Below are 20,434 nucleotides of genomic sequence, written 5' to 3'. Positions count from 1 at the left end.
CGGGGTGCTCTTCCCACCTAACTCATTGTCAGAAAAGTGGTCGAAATTTTGTTGCTCGGGCACCTACTCGCTGGAGCGCCTCTCTGTACTGGACTTTGAGGGTCGCCGAAGGGTGTTGCCATGTCCTCAAAGTCACCACCCGGATATAGGCGTCGTTCACTACTGAACTGGTTATCTGGACGCCGGGTAGGCCCGGGTTGTTTGCCCGTACCGGCCACCGAATATGGAAGGCGGCATGTTCAGGAGGGCGGCATCGCTGAGCGCAGGGCATATGAGATCGGTCCCATCGCGCGTTTGGAGAGGCATTTTCGAGCAGGACGATGCCGGAAGAACCTTCGGAGTGCGCCAAAAAACTGCGTATCTGTAGAGAGAGGGTTTTGCTAGTATGGGGTGAATGGTGCGGAAGAGGAGTTGTAGTTGTTGATGCTGAATGCTTGCCAAGAGTTTGGAAAGGAGCAAAGTGTTGAAGCGTTCGGGACGCGCGCTTGCCGCTGGGTCGAACGCGGTGTGGTAAAGATCCAGTACCACGCATGACATACCCAATCACAACTCCAGCCTACTCGGACCTATTCGCGACGAGGGTAACTTCCATCTTGCGAGCGCAGTATCTGAGTGAAGGCTCTGAGAGGAGACTACCTTCCTCTGACAGGGCACTCATTGTGTCGCGGGTATCGACCGAGGAACAAGCAGAGTCCCTGACACAAATGCACGTCCACCGGCTCGGACAGGGCCCAGCCAATGGTCCGAGGTCCACCAAACTCGAGGTTCTGGGCGCAAACAACCGCCCCATTGTCATATCGTTCGACAACGATACTGTAAGAGATATGGCTCTTTCGCATATACAACAAGCAAGATTTCACATCAGAGACGAGCGAAATGTCAAGCTTGATGTAACGCGGCTGAGCGAGGGCACAGCCACGAAAACGAGCTTTGTCTTAGACTCTCGCCGAGTGGAATTTCTTAGGCTGTCTCGATGATTTCCTGCGGCCGTTCTTTGCTAGTGCTCTCTTGACCGATTGGATGATCCCACTATTTTGGCAAGCGCTGGTAAAGCTGATTGGTGGCAAGAGGGTCAACGATTCATCAAGCCTTGACACTGTTCACCTCTTCAAGGCGTTCGTCGATAACCATTACCCTTACTTCACACATAAAGAGAGGCGGGGCCTCTTTACCGCAGTATGTCTTTGGCTTCTACATGCATGAAGGCTGCTGACGTTGTGATAGACCAACGTTGACCACTTTGAATACCGCTCTTTCTATGTGGCGCTACTCGTTCTCAGTCACCGACTTGGCAGCCAGAGAGAGCCGAACGAGTGGTCAATCGATGCTGCAGCTGCCAAGCTCACGGTCGGTATTGGCGCCTGTGCTATGGCCAAAGCAGACCATTGTGACAGAGTGGCTCTTTCCTAGACAAAGTCTCATGAATCCCGTGCATTTCGTGGTCGAATCCCTTTTCGACAGCGGCAAAGATGCTCGCAGGAAGCAAAATGTTGAGGAAAAGAAGGTTTCTACACCGAATCATGGCTTCTTGACGTCGTTGGATTTTCTCGAGGGACGTCTGGGATAGCTGTAAGTCTGCAAGAGGGAGAGACCTTCCTTTGGCAGCAAGCAGACCTTTGAAATTGGGCTTAGATCGAGAATTAGCCCATAGAGCAACGTTGTTCTACTCGAAGCCTCTGCATTAAACGATTGAGAAAACATCAGGCCTTGAGTTTATTAGGATCTTACATTCTTCTGCTCGTAGCAAACCGTTATTGCCTAAGTCTAAACCATACTGGGGAGGGGCTAGGGAAGGGCTTATGCCGTCTTCTTGCCCATGTTTATCAGATCGAGAGCAAGCGGGGGAGAAGGGGCAGAAAAAGCCATAACGACAGTACGAACACAGAAAACCCCAAGACAGTTTGAGATGTCTTTTCCAGCCCCGACCCTTTGCCAACCTCTGATATAAACCGCGCGCCTGGAAATCTGGAGTCAGAGTTTCTCCTCGAGTCTAGCGCCTTCCAAATTTGTTTCAACACTTTTTGGCCCGCGCGCGTGGTAAGCAAAGCACCAATAACAAACGATTCCTACACAGCACCCATCTGCCATACAACTTCTTCATACACCATCACCTCAACTTTTACTCATCTCAACGGGTTATCTGACATCACTTTGACGCGATATGGACCTTAGCATGGATCTCAAGACGATCCCCAACGCAGAGGATGGCGTGGCCATGACGCCGCCACTGCTCAATGACAGCGTCATGCCCTACATGACGCCGTCAAACTTCCTGGCGTGGATGCGCTGGAAGCTGGAGACCCCTGCCTGGGTGCTACAGGCTTTTGAAGAGCTAGTACGCGATAGAGCTCAACAGGATCTCCCAGCGAACCTGCAATACTACCAAAATATGATGGAACGCGTTAGTAACTATCAATGGGATGGTTGCTGCAGCTAACAGTATGTCACAGTTCAGAAACCACTCTGATTGGGTCTCCATGAGGCCGGCTCTCGAGAACAAGACAGTCCTCCGTCAAGCAGTGGTTCCCCACAGCACACCGGGCGACGATCCAGCTTACTATGAGTACGACAAGAAAACCTTCTTGTTGCCTATGGTGGACCAGAAGCAATTTAATCCTTGGGGTCTCGATCCTCAACGATTCATCGAGGCTATGTTATTGGCTAATCCAGGTCGAATCAAAGAACTGTCAACAAGCCAGATAATTCAAGCAGCGGGAAAATTCGCCAAGCTACGTTTCCCAGGGGCAAATTTAGGTCTGGATCAGCAGTTCATAAAGCAGGTAAGGGATAAAGTAGGTGTGGGGATTGTTTTTGCAGCTTACAAAGTCCAGTTCGGCACCTCAGATGGACTGGCGGCCCTTTTGAAGCATGAAAATGAACGACGTGCCATCATAGCTGAAGACCGTGCTTCCACACGCACTCTCACAAGGAATCCGGCGGCCTTGACGAATGAGCTACAGCGTCACTGGTCTGGGATGTTTGGCAAGGCTAGGAAGAGTGAGAAGGAGATATACCAGGGCGTGATAAAACGCGAAAAAGAGATATTCCACGGCAAGCCCAGGCAAGATCCGTACCAGCCTGGTGTGATATCGACCGACCGAAGTCACGATATCTTGCGAGCGCATCCCCTTTCAGAGCCACATCGGGCGAGGTTGGCTTCTAGTGGTATGGCATTGATCGTGTCTTTAGCGTCTCTGGAAGAGCAAGCGGTTTCCGTGACCGCAACGCATTTCCACATCCACGAGACTGAGCCAGAACATAAGCATATTTGGGTCAAATTAGAGCTTCTGGCAGCGTTCCACCCAGCTGTTGTTATACCCTTCGACAATGTAACCATTAAGGAACGGGCACTTGCGCAGCTCCAGCACTCATCCAGATTCGACTTTCTAGAAGAGAAAGGCCTGCAGCTTGATGCATACACCTTGCGAGAAGGCATAGCCAAGGAGCCGACCTTCATGCTGGGCTCTGGGCCGCTGAGAACTCTGGCTTTGCTCGACGAATCCTTGAGAGCTTTCTTTTGGTACAAGGGTTATATCTCAAATCGAGACCTCATTACTAAGCATGTCCGCGGTATAACTGAAAGAAAGGTCGTGATTCGAAACAATCGTGGTTTCGATTGGGTACAGAAATGCACCGTGACCAAAGCTGGCAATGGAGACCAGAATATTCCCGCAGAATCAGTGGAAAAGTGCTCTATCTGCCTTGGATCTCGATCTCGTCTGCCGCTCGTTCGTGAGAACGTTGAACCCAACGATCGGGACATTCCCAGGCAAGTTCCAAAGTTTCCAGATTATTTACGCTCGGTATCTGCCTCCAAAATGCCCGCTCGTAGAGGTGTTGTGCCGAATGACAGGAACGCCCCCAAGTACGCTCCAGTAAATCAAGATAAAGTGCGTCCAGTGGCACCGCTTCCAGCGCCACTTGCTTCAGATCTAGTTAGGAATGACGCAAAAGCTCCCACGCATATCCCAAAGACACAACTCCCAGCAAATGCTGCCGGCATTTTTCAACCAATCGTTCTTGCGAATACGGTGGCCAACGATGACCGGGGTCCCATTTCTGACACGCATACTCATCGCCACGCGCGCTCGAAGGATGCGTTCCAAACCCCCGCTCGTGCTAGTAATGCGCCCACGGGTGTCAAAGCGCCTAGCCGCAAGGTAAATACTTGAATCGTCGCGATTCTGCGCTTGCTAACAGTTCCCGCAAGCGAATATTCAGTCCGGATGCCCCAGAACTCTACCAACGACGACCAAGGTTGCAAGCACCGTAAAAGGCTAATTTCCGGCTTCAGGGTACGGTTCCTTCGATAGGAGTTGCAGCGCCTAATAATTGGAGGTGGATATCTAATGAGACGCAAGAAGAGGTGGAATATCAGCAGTTCAGATAACGTCGTGATGGATGCAAGTGGATTTACTAGCGGTTGTAGAGCGGACAATCAATGATACTTGTTACGCTTCATAGCTGAAAGTGCACTCTAACAGCCCGTATGCCTCGGGTTGATAATGTAAAAGATGTAGGATAAAAGTGAGATGCCGCTGGATGTGTTGATCACTAAAGTTAAAGACAAGAAGAGTAAGCTTCCAACTGCATATTCCAAAGGAAAAACGAAAGCAAAAATACAAAACGTAGATAGACTCCAAACCTGGGACTTGGAAAATGCAAAAGAGTTCGAACATGCTGAACGGGTGAGCGACTCGAACCCCAGCATGCCTACGTCTCTGCCTACGGGCGAGGGACAGCAGATTGCCTGACACCCCACACTCTCCAGAATGACTGGACCGGGTTGTCGATGCCCATCGTTTCGGTCGGGGTGCGTAATTGGCGACTTTTTCGTATCTTTTGGGGCGGCTCGTTACGATCGTTTCGGCTCGATGGGAAGGGTTAGGGAAGGAAGGGCCTACGAGGGAAAGGAAGAAATGTTTACGGGGGGGGCATGGGAAGGTGGGAAGGGAAGGGAAGGGAAGGGAAGGGAGGCAGGGGGGGGGAGATTGGCGGTGGGCTGGTAATTGGCAAGGTCTGAATGTTGGGCTAGAGAAGCTGGTTAGTGGAAAAGGCGATCCTACTTTAGTTATGAACAAAAAGTGAAATGAAATGAGAAATAAACAACGGAGTTAGTTCGAACCGATCGGATGTCTGGGAATCTCAACACTGACCTTCTGGGTCGGAACCTCCGTCGTCTCTGTTCTTGGTAGCGAAACTCTTGATGCACTTCCATTCCTATGCCTTCTCAAAAGGAAAGTAGGGTCGATGGATATACGAAGTGTTCTCGAAGCCCGGAAAGATCACTTTTTCGTAACCATTATGGGCAACCAATACTATCAATGATAATTGTTGTCTTGATGGTAGCATGTGATACAGTACGATTATGACCTGTTGTTGTGGTAAAAGATATAGATTCAATCCACGAGCCTTGTAGGCGGTGTCTACGGTTCCTCTCTCCCTGTGCGGGTTACAGCTCGGCAGGGGTAAAAAAGTTCGACAGGGTGAAGCTTCAGCATATGCTCACTTCACCCCAGATGAACCTATAGCATATGCTGAACGTATCCGTTTCACCCCGGATGAACTCGGGCCGGGTCGAAAATAATGTCGGCACTTTAGGGGGTTAAGGCATATACTAAGCATATGCCTCAATCTCCGTAATCTGTTAAAATATCAGGTATGTGAGAACGGACGGATTGATTCTCCAAAACCTCTCCGGGGCCAGGTCCTGAATACAGTACAAAATCAGGTGGCTGGAAAACATGGTGGCTGGAATGTAATGCGCGGGAAAGAGACAATTTTAAATTTGTGGGTGAGTTACCCCGCGTGGGCTAACGTCGCTGGACTAAATTTAATTTTCTTCACCCCCGATGAGGTGCTGGCATATGCTGAGTGTATCCCTTTCACCCCGGACGAGGTGCATATACTTAGCATCTACTCACCCCTGCCGAACTTTTTTCACCCCTGCCAAGCTGTGAGCCCCTGACTGTGAAGTCTATACGCCAAGCCGCTAGAGTAGCCGGGTAGGTCGGCTACAGGCGGCGCCTGATTGACACCATGGATCTTGTTAACTCACGAGCCTCTCCTTCAAGACTGAGCCAGCATGAAGCACCTGGTAGATATCAAAATGCTTGAATCATATCTTAGCCTGGTCTGAAAACCGTGTTAATGAAGCCCAAAACACCAAAGAGAAATCTGATCAGCCATCTTTTTGGGCAGTCTAAGGGCTCTAGGGAATCTAAGTGGAACGCATCTTCGTTCATGGAGAGCATTCGCAGTCATATCGGTCTTGTATTTCTTGTCCGATGAGGATTCTGTCGGTCTTTTTGCCCGAAAGGTATTCTGAGAATTCCCAAGCCATTCAACGCCAACTGGCTCAATGCCTGTCCTCTTACGGCTCTAGCCTTGAACGCTCGAGCACATGTTGCGGGTCAAAACGGGCAATAGTATCTTTGTTTTAGGTCGGCAATCCTGCCTTTGCTTGATTTCTGATGCCCGATTGCCGCTTGTGCGTCAATTCTAAGATTTAAAAGTACTCATCATGCATGTAGCAACAACGGCAATGTTTCACGAGGGTATCTGGTCTTGATCCGAGTCTTTGACCGCACCATTTGAGAGTTCTCGAGCCCACCAGCTTGACCAAACGCAAAATTAGGTCCGGGAGCTAAATGGGATCTTCGAGCCACTGTGATTTATGAGGAATGACTGCAGAGCATTGCAAGGCATGTGCTGCGTGATAGTCCCTGTTTCTGTCCTTATATCAACATGATGATAGCTTGGTGCATTTTTGCTGCATTTCCTCGCTTCGATCTTGATATGCCGATGATATACTTCTTGATCTTAGATTTTTAAGAATGTCAAACCACGTCTGTTCTGCCATGATCACTACCAGCGTCTGAATGAGGTAGACGGCATGGCGAAGAGCAAGGTGCAGAAGGGCACTTCCTCGTTTGCACAGACTCTTTCCACTCCTCCTCCAAAGAAGATAGGGCGCCTCGTCGTCGCGAACCAAGACCCCAATGGTCACCTCCCATCGATACGCTACTGCCTGGCTTGTACACAAGCCTTGCAAAAAAAATATCCTCAGCCAACGCTTTCAACAGACTATGCCAGACCATGGACTAAAACACCAGCCAACAGCTGATTCATAATACGGCGCTCGTGCAGAAATCTCTTCGTCGCTTTTAGTCGTTTGTGTGGGCTTGGAGGCTTACAATAACTGAGGAGCACATTTTTGTAGGTTTACAGCAGCAGAAACTCGAAAACCAGATGTAATAGCCATATTGTATGGGTACTCTGTACCAGTGACATTGCGACGGATTTCGAGTCCTGAGAGCAAGGTGGTGACATTTTAATTGATAGGGCAATGCTACGTTGATGGGGTGAAGGATCGGCAAGCGCTGGCTATCAAGAGTGCCACGGGCACTACGACCTAGGCACTTGTGTTTATATGACCGAGTCGTATTAAAGCAGTGTCTTGAGGCACAGTACCAAGCTCGTGGGAGTCAGGACCCCAAAAGCTTCAGGAGAATATCAATACTTAGTCCAACATGCGCTAGTTTATACATCTCGATATCGAGGATGTAAGCTACAATTACTCAAATAATTCCCTTTCTCAAGACTCAATAGAACACCGAACCATAGATACGTCTTGGCTGCTAAAAAGGATGCAGAGGACTTACCGGGGGCACTTCTTGCAACAAGTGTTGACGCGGCACGGGAGGCCGATTGGCCGAATCCGTTCCCGATTTCCCTCCCTTTATAAATGAATTAGCAAATCCCATTCCATGCCACCAGCTTCTTTAGCTCAGATGTTTAGGTTTCCAAATTACCAGTCGCCTCCCGCATCCACACACGCCATTCCGAACCCCGACCGTCACCGAGGGCAACGACAAGTCCGGTCCAGTCATTCTGGAATAGTCAGTTGCTCCCGGGCAAGGAGGTTCGAGTTCGAATTATTCTCAAGCAAAAAAAAAAAAAAAAAAAAAAAAAAAAAAAGACAACCAGATTCAAAACTCAAAGAACTCGAATAATCATCCCCCGGTTCAAGAAGCGCGACTATCGTAGGCAAGAGATGTAGACATCGTGGGTTAGAGACACTCGCCCATTATAACAGATGCTCGAACTCTTTTTTTTGCCAGTTGGGTCTTCCAAAAACATAAAGATGTGTTGAGCTTCCCGTAGGTCTCTAAAACTACGCCACCTGGTTTGTTGTACTCCTGTTACTTGCCACCATGCACATTCTGAACTGTAAATTATGACGCCATGGATTTTCGTAGAGAGCCCAGATCTCCACCTCGCCTAAACAAATTTCGTAGGCACGTAGTCCAGAGGGACATTCTTTATCGCTATTTGAGCGCATCTTACCGACTGTGACACAACGCTACGTATCTGTCACCCAAGTCTATGTAACTGAATTTACTTCTTGCTGCTTGATATTCGTTAAAAAGCAAACGATCATACCGTAGCTACACATAATCGGCAGCGACCGGACGCCTTAGCGTTTTTCGAGCTGCTCCGTTATCACCAGCTAGAGTCTGTTGCAGGACGTCAGTATGCATCCAAGGCAGACAATATATTTTCAGTACGGACCTTACGCTTAGAACTCACGACTTTGCCATCAGACATGTAGATCTCGGTAAAATATCTCCGCAAATGTTTACACAGAAGTTCCCAGTCATCTACGCGCTCGCCCCCATCGATCTATCATGAAGCTTTCAGTTCTGGTCTTAGTAGGATGAGGGTCGTACACTTACTCGGTGGAGCACAGCGAGTCTGGCTTCGAAATCAGAATCTGGATAGAAGGTGTCCAGGAATAGGTTGAAGCCGCGCACGAAACGGCGTGGTGGAACCTTCCTAGCAACCTCAGACCCATTCAGTAAAGTGAAAACTGCTATGTAACTAGTGATCTTGAAATCATCCAGTGATGGATGAGCAGCAGCAAGAGCGGGGCCTGGTATACTCAGGCAAGGCCGTGCAGAATTCTCCGCGCTCGCACCGTCATTGCCGCGGCGTAGGGAAGATGGCGTCACAATTGATAGATGCACATCTTTCGGGCTGGAATGACGCCGATCTTGGCCTGCAACACGCGGGCACAGGCTACACGACTCAGCTGGTTCTGTGGGGATTCTATTGTCTCCGTGACCACCTGGCAGGGCGTTCAATTTCTCCAGAAACCCGGGAGAAAAGCGGTACCGTATCAGTAACTCTATTCTCAGGATGCCAGTCCTCCGCGTTCTAATGATGTCGGTGATGGGCACAAAGCCTTCTTTGCAAAAGAAACGCTGGAGCGACTCCCGGTGATCACAATAGTAGAGAAAGCCAGGACCAAGAGTATAGGTAGCTTTGGCACTTGCTGGATTGTCGCCAAATTCTTGTATGTCAACCTTGATGGGATCGTTGTCCTCAAACTGGAATTTCAAGCTCCGGATCTGCCGTGCTGCCAGGTCCTTGTTGGCTTTGCTGTCATACGCCAGTACGATTGAGGGATAGCAAGCCAACACTAGCTGAATACGACGGAGGCTTTTAGCCTGATCGATGCCATCGCAGAGGTGTGCGTGAGTCGTCTTTGTAGGCAGCGGATGTGCCGTCTCCGACGGCAGCGAGATGAGGAGGCAGTTCCCGCTCTGTACCAGCTTCTTTCTGTAATGCTGGCCTAAGAAATGAGGCATATGCACGACCACATTTCTGTTGTACGGTGACTTCAACGGGATGAGCGCGAACCCTTCGTCAAGAAGAGTGGGAGCTAACCATGCTTTTTGAGCCAGAATGCTTCGGCCGCGATCTCACTCGTGTCAAACATTGGTTGGAGCCAACGCGCTCTGGCACGCTGGGAGCAGTGGCAGGCGGTTTCGTGCCCGTCGCTCGAGGATCCATGCCGTTTGTTGGGACGATTGACGCCATAGTATTGCTGCTCTTTTGTGTCTTTGGAACCGATGCGCTCGCGGTGGAGGACACGCTGGGGGGTAGATATGTACCGATTTTACGTAGCTTGCCATCGAAGAGCTCGTGAAGGACGTCTCCGGCTGTGGAGGAAAGCCACTGCCACACAATATTAGCGGAGTCATCGACTGAAGACCTGGTACCTACTCGCTGCTGTACAATCTGAATCTGCGCTTTAACCTCTGTCGAAAAGGGACCTCCCTGGCCTAAACGGGCTATTCTTCCCGTAAAGCAGCACAAGAGGTTATGTTTAGTGAGTTGAGTTGCGGGCAAAGTAGGGTTCTTCGTCAGGAGTTCTTGTACAAATCCTGCTCGCGATGCGTTGACGAGCGCGTGGATGTCCATGTCGGGGAGAAGGATGGTGTAGCCGTCTGGGGTTTTGTGCGTCATGGTAGGCCACAGAGGAGGTTTATAACCCTTGTGAATGAAAGAGGGGGGGATGTAGAGGGTTTGGAGAGCGTGGGGAAATTGTTGATGATGGTTGTGGGGTTGAGATTTTGAGCAAGAAGTATAGTGTTGAAAAGGGGGAACATGCGCTACGGATGGAAGCAGTGCCGCGAAGCAGCGACCGGCATAAACCTACCGTTCTGGCTTTCTGAGCAAAAGGAACCTATCTTCGAGTATGGAAGAAAACAAAATTCCACAGTTCAAGTTGAAGGCTTGATGAACAGCGAAGACATTACCCGCAGCCCGTCTTGTCCTCAGAACTTACGAATGACAGTCCCTTCTTTCTCTTTGCACTTAGGCTCCGCCACTTGAGAAAGCCTTTGTACACAGTTCCCATCCAACGAACGACATCGCAAGTGTTCGACCTTGTATCCATGAGCCACAGCGTCCGATTGACACCCACAGTCTTCATCTTCTCGCCATCCTCCATTGCAGTCCAAGAACAGACATGCAGAATAGCAAGCGAATGCTGCGGCTCTTGAGAAATACAAGGAAATGCTTCTGCAATACTGGAGCCAAAGACCCCAGCTGAAGCAGTGCAGACGCCGCTAAAGAGACCCCCTCATTCCCTGTTTCTGCTCCCGCAAGACTGACAGAGCAAAATCTAACAGATTTCTCCTCTTTTCTACATGCTCTACCCTCCATCGAACATCTGAAACTTCATCGACGGCAAGAAGGCCACTGTCGAGGTTGGAAAAAGCAGCTTGGACAAGCTTAAAAACGGTGGGGAAGCGAAGCCAACAACCGCTGAGCCGCGACCGCCAAGTCTAAAGTACTCCTAGACGACATACCAACGCTACAAAGGCTGGCATTCTCTACACCAGCGTCCATACACCCTCCAGGCTCTGGAATAGCCGGCGGGGATGAGCTGTGTCAGTACCGGAACTTGCATTGTGTCGGCAGATTGATGCTGTCCCCACCACTCTTGCCAGAATGCAGACTGCCAACCCACCGGCTCTGGGAGCTTAAAGGCCTCCAAAGACCAGATGTCCGCTTCGAGGCCAAAGATACGGTGTAATGGTTGATAGAACGAATTTACTGCTGCCAGTCGCTTCGACATGCCCAATGGCTGCGGCATTGCATTTTCCTTCGACCACATCCGGGGAGCGAGGGCAGTGGCGGGCATGAGGTGAAGAGAGGGCAGGAGAGCAGTTGATTCGGATGTAGAGGGAGGATGATAGGGACTTTGGGAGCAAGTACAGGTTTCGGTACCGCGCCCTTGGAGTATGCTCGGGCAGCGTCTGCCTTGGGTTCTACACGGGCGTGATGCTTTGCCCACTTGACATCAGATGTGTTTGTTCGCCGTAGCTTCAATGCCAAAACAAATTTTCTACAGAATCATAATCATTTTGGGAGTGCAGACCTGGCCTACAGGAGGTTCGGGCTCCTTTTGTGAACTGACAAGCTGTCCAAAATGTCGTGACATTTGCGGCTGACAGGGTAGAAAGCCCAAGTGCAGCGGCAAATGCTACTTTGATGACAATGCATGACTCTGTAGGGTGATAGAGCTCTGACTCTGAAACGCTCTCGAAAAGATCAAATAGTCTACTCGTGAAAAGTATGGTAGCAGAAGAAGGGTCTCTTTCGTAGGATCGGATCCCCCTTTGCTGTGTATGGCTACGGAGAGAACTGAGCAATTTTCTTGTTACGGCCAGCCGCGTCTGCAAAAAGGAGACGCGCGATTGTTAAGATCTTCCTGTTGTCGACTTGCTCCGGATTTGCACATTCAACTCACTTCCCCCAAACCTCAGAATCTTTGAACAACGCGCCGCCCTCTACGAAACGTTTATTTACTACTCGTACGTGCCTAGCTGAACCATGTCTACCACTAAGAGGTGTAAGACCCAATCCACTACAACACAAATCATATATCCTCGGCGCGCTGTTCAGCATGCGGCGAAGCTCGCGCAAGATTTCTCCGATGTCTACATTCACATTGAGAAGACCCAAACCCATCATGGCAAGTTGCCCTCGGCCATCAAGGAGAAGATGAAAAAGGGCGTAGAGAGCGTCGTCGCGAAAGCTCTCTCGAAGCGAGTCTGCGCGAGTTTTCCTTCCAACCAAGACAAGAAGACCTTCCAAGACATGATCTCCAACATGATATGTGACTTGTATTCCTCCACAGTCCCCCAAGACCTGTTCGATAATCTCGAACAATCATTCAGATGCCTCGTCCCCAAAATCCAGGCCCTGGAATCCGCTTCTCAGCATCTTAACTGGTATCCGGCAGATTCAACAGTCGGTGTGGGAGCAAAAAAAGACGCAGACGCTTTAATTACTGCCCAAGCGGCTAGGCTTTCGATAGACCACGAGATAGCTGACAGTATGGATGACGAAAGCTCTGACGACCAAAAGGAAACGAACAAGCAAGTGGTACAGCCAGCAATCAGACTGCAAGGCAGCGTAGACTTCAGCCCAGATCAGAGCGACTTGGAGAGCGATGAAGAAAGTGAGGAAGATAGGGAGGAAGATAGTGAAGTGGAGATCAAAGAAGAGAATGAAGACCAGGCTGCGGCAATGGTCTCGCCGGATCCCACAGTGTTTACCGTCACCTTAGGCGTCCCGATTGCGCCTGGCGACCATCGATTCAGCATCAGATTCCACAACGAGCGCGTCATCCCTGGCCTTCGCTGTATGCCCTCTCGCGAGATATGGCAGCTCGTTCACCATGCAATTCGACAGGACCGCGACATCCCCAACCGCCCGTCCTCGCTTCCTCGGATCACCGAAGTGCATCAACAGGATGACGGACGTCTAGCTTTCAGAGTGAGCAGCAAAGAAGATCTTGACATACTCTCCACCAACGTCCAATGGGCCAGAGACCTTCGAGACACGATTGCGGCGGGCATCAAGACCTACAGGGTGGTGTTCGAATTCGGCAAGAACCAGGCTCGGAAAATGGAGATCGAAGAATACACAGACAGGGCATGGATCCTTGACGAAATCCGGAAAGAAAATTCCGAAAAGATACCCTCACTCAGCCACATCGGCGCAATCAGAGACGTCATGATGCTCCAGGACCCGGCCTCGAAGAGGAAAAGGATCAACTATATACTCGTCTTCGGATCAAGGGAAGCAGCGAACGCGGCCCTGGAAAAGGGTCTGACATTTCACAAAAAGAGCCGCGCGTGCACGGTCCACTCGCCCGGCACGCAATGGCACCAGCAATGTTCCCACTGCCAAGGACACACCCACGCCGCCAAAGACTGCCCGTCGACCCCGTCGTGCCGCAAGTGTGGCTACAGGCACGCAACCCGGTATTGCACATCGGCGACGATCGAGTGCGCGAACTGTCACGGCGGACATGTGGCATCGAGCAAGGAATGTCCCCAGTGGCTGACGGCGGAGGAGGCGGCCCATCGTTCTTACCGTTTCCCGGCAGAAGGGGCGGAGTGTCAGATACCAACTCCAGCGACAGCGGTAACCTTGCCTACCCCAACGTCGCCACTACCGATAGACCAAACGCCACCGGAGATGCTCAACCATCGACCCGAAACAGCTCTCCCACCAGCCACCCTCAGCACCCAAACCCAGAATCCCCCGATCAAAGCCCACCCCGCCGCCCCCGCTTCCGCCATCCTCCAGACCATAGACGAGTTCCGAGCATTCGTAGCCGCGCGCGAGAACCACGGCCGGGATTCTCGAAAGCGGAAAAGGGCCGGGTAAACGTGACGGCGGGGGCGTTGCGGGACGGAAAGCGGAGGAGGAGGAGGGGCCCGTGTGGCCGATGGGTGGGGAGGATTCCCCATCTTCTTTTTCAGGGTGCGTGTGGGGGATCGATGAGTATCTCCTTCGGCGTTATGTCGGTACATCTCGTGTGCTGCGATTTGTAACGGCTTCTGATCAGGTACGTGGAGCGGGCGGGGGAGGAATGTCCAGAGCGTCTTCTTGAGGGTAGATACTATACTCCCTATACGGTGCGTTTCACAGCCTCGTATCAAGCACATAGGACTTCGCAATGGCAAACAGACATGTAAGACGCGAAAGCCACTGCACAGGCTCACACGAATAGTATACGACCTCAGTGATGGAAATGCTTAGCTCTCCACATGATAAACTCTGCAACGTTCGGCTCACGCCTCGATCCCTTCCCAGTTCCGCAAAGTGACCCGCCCTCCCCCACGCATTCTCCGCACTCGACTTCCAGCCCTGGGCTCGGCTTTTCGTACGACGAACCTGAGGGCGCAGTGCTGTTGTAGAGGTAGAAGGTAGGTGGGTGGGTGGGTAGGTCGAATACGACTCCCCACCATCTGCTTCTATCCTGCTGGCGCAACCGTTGAAACGGGTGGCCTTACTCCGTAGACGTGCTCTAGGGACCTGGTGCTCCAGGCATACATCTCCCCTTCACAGGGCAGCAAGTCAATTGCTGAATTCAAAGGCGAACGTACGTAGAAAGTCTGCATGCTCAACCGAAGCTCCTCGTTCCAGCATATCTGCCATTATGCCACTGCCAGAACTTCCTTTTCCCATTATGCTCGATATGATCATCGGACATGGTCTTCTCAGCCTCCAACTTCTTCGCTTCCTCGAATCCCATCCGAATCCACGTCTCATTCTTCAGCGCCCACGTGGAATTCCACTGCGGGTCCCACTCGTCCTCCGTTGAAGATCCGTTGAGAACCTTGTCCGCGTTCAGCCTCGCCGAGTACTGCAAACCGAGTCCGGGATACCATTCCGTCACGGCCGTCTCCCCCGTTACGATCTCACCGAGGGGATGCTCGATGTTAGTTTTTGTAATAGCCGCAGTGAAAACTTGGGGCCAAACACCGAGGCAGTTCACATCTTGATTCTCACGACATATAGTCGCTGCGCAGATTCCGGAGTCAGCATTGCTTACACAAGGTATGGAACGGAAGACAGGTGTCGAGAGTGAAAAGGTTCTCTTGCTCCCGGAACATGTCTTGCCACTCAATTTCAATACCAAACCGGAAAGACATATACGTACCAAGCCGGAGATCTATATTGTCGCTACCCTCTCGGAATTCCTTTTCCAACTTGACGGCGCCGGCATTGCTGATGGCGTAAGCGGTGGAGCAGACAGCGAAGCCGAGTGGGAACACCGATCTAGTCCCTGGTCTGTGCTGCTCCTCTCGTGGCTTATCTGAGAATGTGTATTCATAGTCCTCTGGCGGCACGGCGCTGTCGTTGAAGCTATATATGCGGTGATTTTCGTGGTTCCAGGCGCCGCAGTGACCAAACCAGATGACATCCCATTTGTCGCCGTACGGAAAAATGCCTGGGCGTTTTGGGACATCGAATGGCCAGTCCACTAGGCGTTTGGAGGCGGACGCTACGCCCTGCATGGTCTCCTTGATGCGAAGGTCCCAGTCAGTATCGCTCTCCATGATCAAAGCGGATTCGATGTTTTCAGCGATCATCCTAGAGCATGACTTAGTTCTAATTAATCCTATTGGGACGTCGTGACTTACTTCTTCCAAGTCCTTACGTGAGACGTGAGGCAGCCGAGTTCACCGCTTTTCTTCTCATGATTATCTGACCATCCTTTGGGCCAGGTATCCTCGGGGATCTGCTTGTCTCTGACAGCGTCGAGGATGGTTACGTTAATATTAGTGGCATTGGCGGCGTCTAAAAGTGGCTGGACTCTGTCGAGTCGATCTGGTAAGGCAAGTGCGAATACGTGTTGGAACTTTTCTCCTATGTCAGCCAGAACCTCCCAGTACAAGCTCATCGCAGGGACACAAACCCCAAGAGTATCGTTGAAAACCGAATTGTCTGATTCAGCCCTTCCACTCGTGGACGACGATACACCTTGCCGCAGAAAATTCGACCAAGAAACAATGAATAGGACTATCAAACCGAAGACCAGCAGCTTCTGGGAAAGAGATCTTTGTGTTCTGCCACTAATTCCTAAACGTCGAAAATTTGGCTTGAAATCGTCCATCTGAGGCATCGCATATTCAAGATGACTCTCCACATCTTGGAATCGCGGTCTCAGATATTTACATTGAGATTCCAGATGTACAAGATTGACCTTCAGCTCCTCCAAATACAACTTCAGCTTTTCAAGCCGAGCATCCAGCCATTGAAGATCAATGTAGTGTTGCATACCGAGATGACCACCTAGAAGTCAGGCCACAAGTGAAGCACAGAATCATAAGGTGCGGGGAAAAGAAAACAAGCAGCAGGGAGATGTAGGAAGAAAGACCTAAAGACATAAAAGACCCAAGGCATAGAAACAGAGTGAATAGCCTGCACGGCATAGAGGCAGTCGTCGATCAAACATGGCCAAACAAAGGGAGAAGAAAAAGTAGATTCTCATACAAGCGCATCAAAAATAGCATCAAACAAAGAGAGCTTTCAAGCCCGGTCTAGCGGGTGAAACCTAGGTACTTTTCATCAAGTGTTACCCTTATCCTCGTACCATAACGAAACACGGGCAGAGATAAAGTATGTTCCAAGAGAGAGCGGCAATAGTCGCATATCGCCAATTGGTTCTAGTTTGGATGCGACCCGCAAAGCTTAATCGAGGACTCGGGGGCCTCTCCCGACTCGCTGAAACGAGGGCAGAAGCCTAGAGGTGTGCAAGAGGCGGAAGGGAGGTCTCATTACCATTACGAACTATACGAGATGCTGGATTGCATTGTTTTTGCTCTGACGGGTCCAATAGGACTATCGAACGCATTAGTCGTAGGAGAGGAGAGAGGAAAGAGGAGAGACGGACGACGGAAGAGCGGGGACATTAAGCGGCGGCAGATTTTAGTGTGGTCCCCTCGGTCCGAGCTTTTGCAGTCCTTGGCATTTGAGAGTCCACTCCCGCCCCTCCCCTCATTACAATACCTACTCGCTCTCATGCCGATATGGACAGCGTGCGAAATGGTGGTAGGAAACATAACAAAAAACCCTGTACAAACTTCATAGAAACAAATAGTAGCAGATGTGATGTGTATTTGACAATACTGTGAGAATTTAAGCAATTGCAAAAGTCTTGAACAGGCTCAGGTAGCTAGCTGTGCCACATCCAAGCTTCTACCGCTAAATAAATTGACGGCCGCAAAACATGTCCAAATAATCAACAACAGTTTGATCTGAATGTCTGTTGCTAGACCTTGAGCTGCCTGAACTGCCTGATGAAGAAGTTTCTACTGGATCGACGAAGTCTTATCGGCATGGTGGGGACTCGGGTTTCCTGACCCTTTAGGAATCTGCCAGCAGCGCTTGTCCACAACCTTCCTCTTTTGTTGACTCCCCACGTCATTCACTCATTCAGTATGCGCCCAGCGTCCTATCTCTTCTATCCTTTGCTGAAGGCCTCGCCTTCAATGCTGCCTTCTTTTGTCCTTTTCCTCTCGAGTACGTTCTCTTTTCAACCAGGGAGATCCGACTACTAGATCGCTGAGACTGCGCATAGTCACCTCCCTTCACCATGCTTCCTGCTATGATCAAGTCCCCTTGTCTCCTTTGCCTGTATGTCTTCATATTGCGTTGCGCAGCCAGTGCTCTTCTTTCCCAAAGTCCTGACGATGCGCTCCAAAAGCGACAGACTCCAGCTACCACTCCTCTGGTTGACTTTCAGGTCTACGAACCCGTCCTCACACCATCCGGCACGAGTGACCAGTATGGATGCATTTATACACAGACGCTCATGAGCTATGTCTTCTCCAACAGCTACGGCGCCCCATTCGTTGGTAGGCTCTCTCCTTCCAATTCTACCGAGGAAGTAGGACTAACCAGCGGCGTACTGCGACTAGGAGAATACACGCCCCCACCATGCAGCTTCAATCGAGTCACCATGAACTTCACCGTCACTTCTCAGGGTCGCCAGTTTGACAGGCTCGGACTGATGTACCTGGGGGACACTGAGGTATTTCGGACTTCCACTGCCGAGCCGACTGCCTCTGGCATCCTCTGGACTTATGTTAAAGAGATGGAACAATACAATGCTTTGTGGGAGAAAGACCAGAAGGTCATTTTCGATCTGGGCAACATTGTAAACAGTGAATACACCGGACCTTACTATACAACGTTGACCGCGACTTTCTTCACGATTCCAGACTCCCAGCCTACTGCCGATGTAATCTTGCCTATCTCGGCGGAGCTGTCTGCTGAGAACATGGGCAGTGCATTCTCAGTCCCAGGCGTAAACGCTTCTGTATCCTATACCTTACCTCAAAACATCGAGAGGGCGGTCATTTCTCTTTCGGTACGTATATCCGGAGCCCATATTTCCCCTTTTGGAGCAAATCTTGAGTCTTGAGAAATGTTTCGGGAGTCTTTACTTTCAAAACATGTTCCAAGGCTCGACATACCTCCTTAAATAGGCATTACTGACGGCGAAATCGTAATCTAGGCGTGTGGTCAGAGCACGGAGGAGTTCTGGTACACGAATACTTTCAATTCAGAAGTGGATACCTTCGAGCCTACGGCTGGGACCTTGTATGGCTTCTCGCCTTTCCGGTTCGTTATGATTTCCGTGGCAATTATCCCCCATTCATGCTGTCTTATGAATCGTCAAACATGTCTCCAGGGCCCTCTGCTCCTAAGACATGTCTCGCGATACAGATCTTCTTCCGAAAGAGTAATGCTGACTCCGAAATCATCAAGTGAAGTTCAGCTGCTCATTGATGGCCAATTGGCAGGGGTTTCTTGGCCCTTTCCCATCATCTTTACCGGTGGCATTGTTCCAGGGTTCTGGCGGCCAATCGTGGGCATTGACGCTTTTGATCTTCGGCAACACGAGATCGACGTCACTCCATGGCTTCCTCTGCTGTGTGATGGTGCCTCTCATACTTTTGAGATCAGGGTTGCCGGCCTCAATGATGATGGAGCTGGCCACGCCACGCTCTCTGAAATTGTTGGCACTTATTGGGTTGTCACGGGGACAATCTTCCTTTTCTTGGGACAGGATGGATCTGTGACGACAGGGACCTCACCAAGCATTGATACTCCTTTGCCGGAGATCCAGATCTCATCGTCCGTTACCACCAATTCGACAGGTGCTAACGAAACCTTGACCTATTCTACCGGTACGTATTTTCGGAGCCCATCTATCCTCCTTTGGACCAAGTCTTGAGTCTCGAGATATGTCTTGGGAATTTCTGCCCTGTAGAAGTGTTCCAAGACTCAATGCAAGCCCTCGATTAGGCAATACTAACCCCGATATTACAATCCACAGCAGCCACCCGAGATATCTCCATTACTTCTACCATAAAGACTTCAAACGGCTCTCAGAAAGCATCGTGGACCCAGAATTTGTCCTATTCCAATTTTAACGCAGTACGTATATTTTTGAGACCATCTCTCCTGTTTGATATTGAAATTGAGTCACAAGACATGTTTTGGGAGCATGAGGACCTTTCTACTTCCGGGAACGGTCTTGCAACTCCATTTCGCTGCTTCGAGTAAGCAATGCTGACTCCGAAACCTGCGTAGTTGACGAATCAGGGATTTGTGCAGCTCACAGTCCAGAATACTACCGGCTCGGACCTCTCATCTAGTGGATACGCCAATACTTACAGCTACCCGTTAGATGTCAACTCCTCTTTCTCAGTCGACGCGGCCGGCGAAGTAGGCATCAATGGCACCCTGACCCGAGGCCTCGACTACAATGTCTATGGACCTTCCGTTTTCCCCTCAGGCATCCAAACCTTCAACATCACAACCCCAAGCTCCTTCAGTGCAGAAGGCGCCTTGACCCACCAGATCATCCAGCTCTCCGCCAGTCTTCCCTTCTTCAGCGGCGCGCTTCTGTCCACCACCCAAGAGGGAAGTGCGGAGTACTTCTCCGGAGTCAACTCTTCCTACAGCTTCGGCACCACGACGCAGGACTTTGACTTCAAAGGCGCCGAGGTCAACACCCCGGACACGACCTATGAGCTCTATCACCGGCTCGTGATGGCTGTGAATTCCACCATCACAGAAGACGAGCAGACGCTTGCGGGGCAGACGTTCGGGGTCCCGGTCGCGCAGGCGGGGGAGAACGTCCCGGCGCCTGCTTTTGAAGGGTTCAGTGTGAGATCTTTGCTCGGGAGGGGACCGGGGCAGCCCAAGGCGGGGTTGATGGGCGGGGGAGGTTCTGAGCAAGGATAGATTCGTTGATAACTCG

At 50.7% G+C, this 20,434-nt stretch overlaps 7 protein-coding genes across 7 annotated transcripts; 5 read left to right on the top strand and 2 right to left on the bottom strand.

Annotated features, from left to right (window-relative positions):
* Positions 1-530: 530 nt before the first annotated feature.
* HO173_009437 (uncharacterized protein) lies at positions 531-977 on the top strand (the record flags this gene model as incomplete). Its single annotated transcript, XM_037311327.1, has 1 exon — positions 531-977. The coding sequence occupies one exon, from the start codon at positions 531-533 to the stop codon at positions 975-977; it is 447 nt and encodes a 148-aa protein (XP_037161761.1).
* A 43-nt stretch (positions 978-1,020) lies between these two features.
* HO173_009436 (uncharacterized protein) lies at positions 1,021-1,410 on the top strand (the record flags this gene model as incomplete). Its single annotated transcript, XM_037311326.1, has 2 exons — positions 1,021-1,176; positions 1,225-1,410. 2 exons carry the CDS (start codon positions 1,021-1,023, stop codon positions 1,408-1,410), a joined length of 342 nt encoding a protein of 113 aa, XP_037161760.1.
* Positions 1,411-2,173: 763 nt separating this feature from the next.
* On the top strand, positions 2,174-4,273 carry HO173_009435 (uncharacterized protein; the record flags this gene model as incomplete). Its single annotated transcript, XM_037311325.1, has 3 exons — positions 2,174-2,401; positions 2,451-4,160; positions 4,211-4,273. The coding sequence occupies 3 exons, from the start codon at positions 2,174-2,176 to the stop codon at positions 4,271-4,273; spliced, it is 2,001 nt and encodes a 666-aa protein (XP_037161759.1).
* A 4,177-nt stretch (positions 4,274-8,450) lies between these two features.
* Positions 8,451-10,314, bottom strand: HO173_009434 (uncharacterized protein; the record flags this gene model as incomplete). The annotated part of the gene is made up of 5 exons (XM_037311324.1): positions 8,451-8,519; positions 8,575-8,685; positions 8,739-9,683; positions 9,733-10,023; positions 10,072-10,314. The coding sequence occupies 5 exons, from the start codon at positions 10,312-10,314 to the stop codon at positions 8,451-8,453; spliced, it is 1,659 nt and encodes a 552-aa protein (XP_037161758.1).
* A 1,875-nt stretch (positions 10,315-12,189) lies between these two features.
* HO173_009433 (uncharacterized protein) lies at positions 12,190-14,037 on the top strand (the record flags this gene model as incomplete). Its single annotated transcript, XM_037311323.1, has 1 exon — positions 12,190-14,037. The coding sequence occupies one exon, from the start codon at positions 12,190-12,192 to the stop codon at positions 14,035-14,037; it is 1,848 nt and encodes a 615-aa protein (XP_037161757.1).
* Positions 14,038-14,776: 739 nt separating this feature from the next.
* Positions 14,777-16,438, bottom strand: HO173_009432 (uncharacterized protein; the record flags this gene model as incomplete). The annotated part of the gene is made up of 3 exons (XM_037311322.1): positions 14,777-15,177; positions 15,317-15,750; positions 15,801-16,438. 3 exons carry the CDS (start codon positions 16,436-16,438, stop codon positions 14,777-14,779), a joined length of 1,473 nt encoding a protein of 490 aa, XP_037161756.1.
* Positions 16,439-16,959: 521 nt separating this feature from the next.
* Positions 16,960-20,418, top strand: HO173_009431 (uncharacterized protein; the record flags this gene model as incomplete). The annotated part of the gene is made up of 7 exons (XM_037311321.1): positions 16,960-17,091; positions 17,873-18,017; positions 18,081-18,532; positions 18,680-18,786; positions 18,934-19,355; positions 19,505-19,605; positions 19,762-20,418. The coding sequence occupies 7 exons, from the start codon at positions 16,960-16,962 to the stop codon at positions 20,416-20,418; spliced, it is 2,016 nt and encodes a 671-aa protein (XP_037161755.1).
* Between the last annotated feature and the right edge of the window lie 16 nt (positions 20,419-20,434).

This window comes from Letharia columbiana, assembly GCF_014066305.1.
Source record: "Letharia columbiana isolate WasteWater2 chromosome Unknown Sc0000040_s0, whole genome shotgun sequence".
Lineage (NCBI taxonomy): Eukaryota > Fungi > Ascomycota > Lecanoromycetes > Lecanorales > Parmeliaceae > Letharia > Letharia columbiana.
Note: the sequence above shows the minus strand (reverse complement) of the source record. Positions and strands in the feature narration are given on the sequence as shown.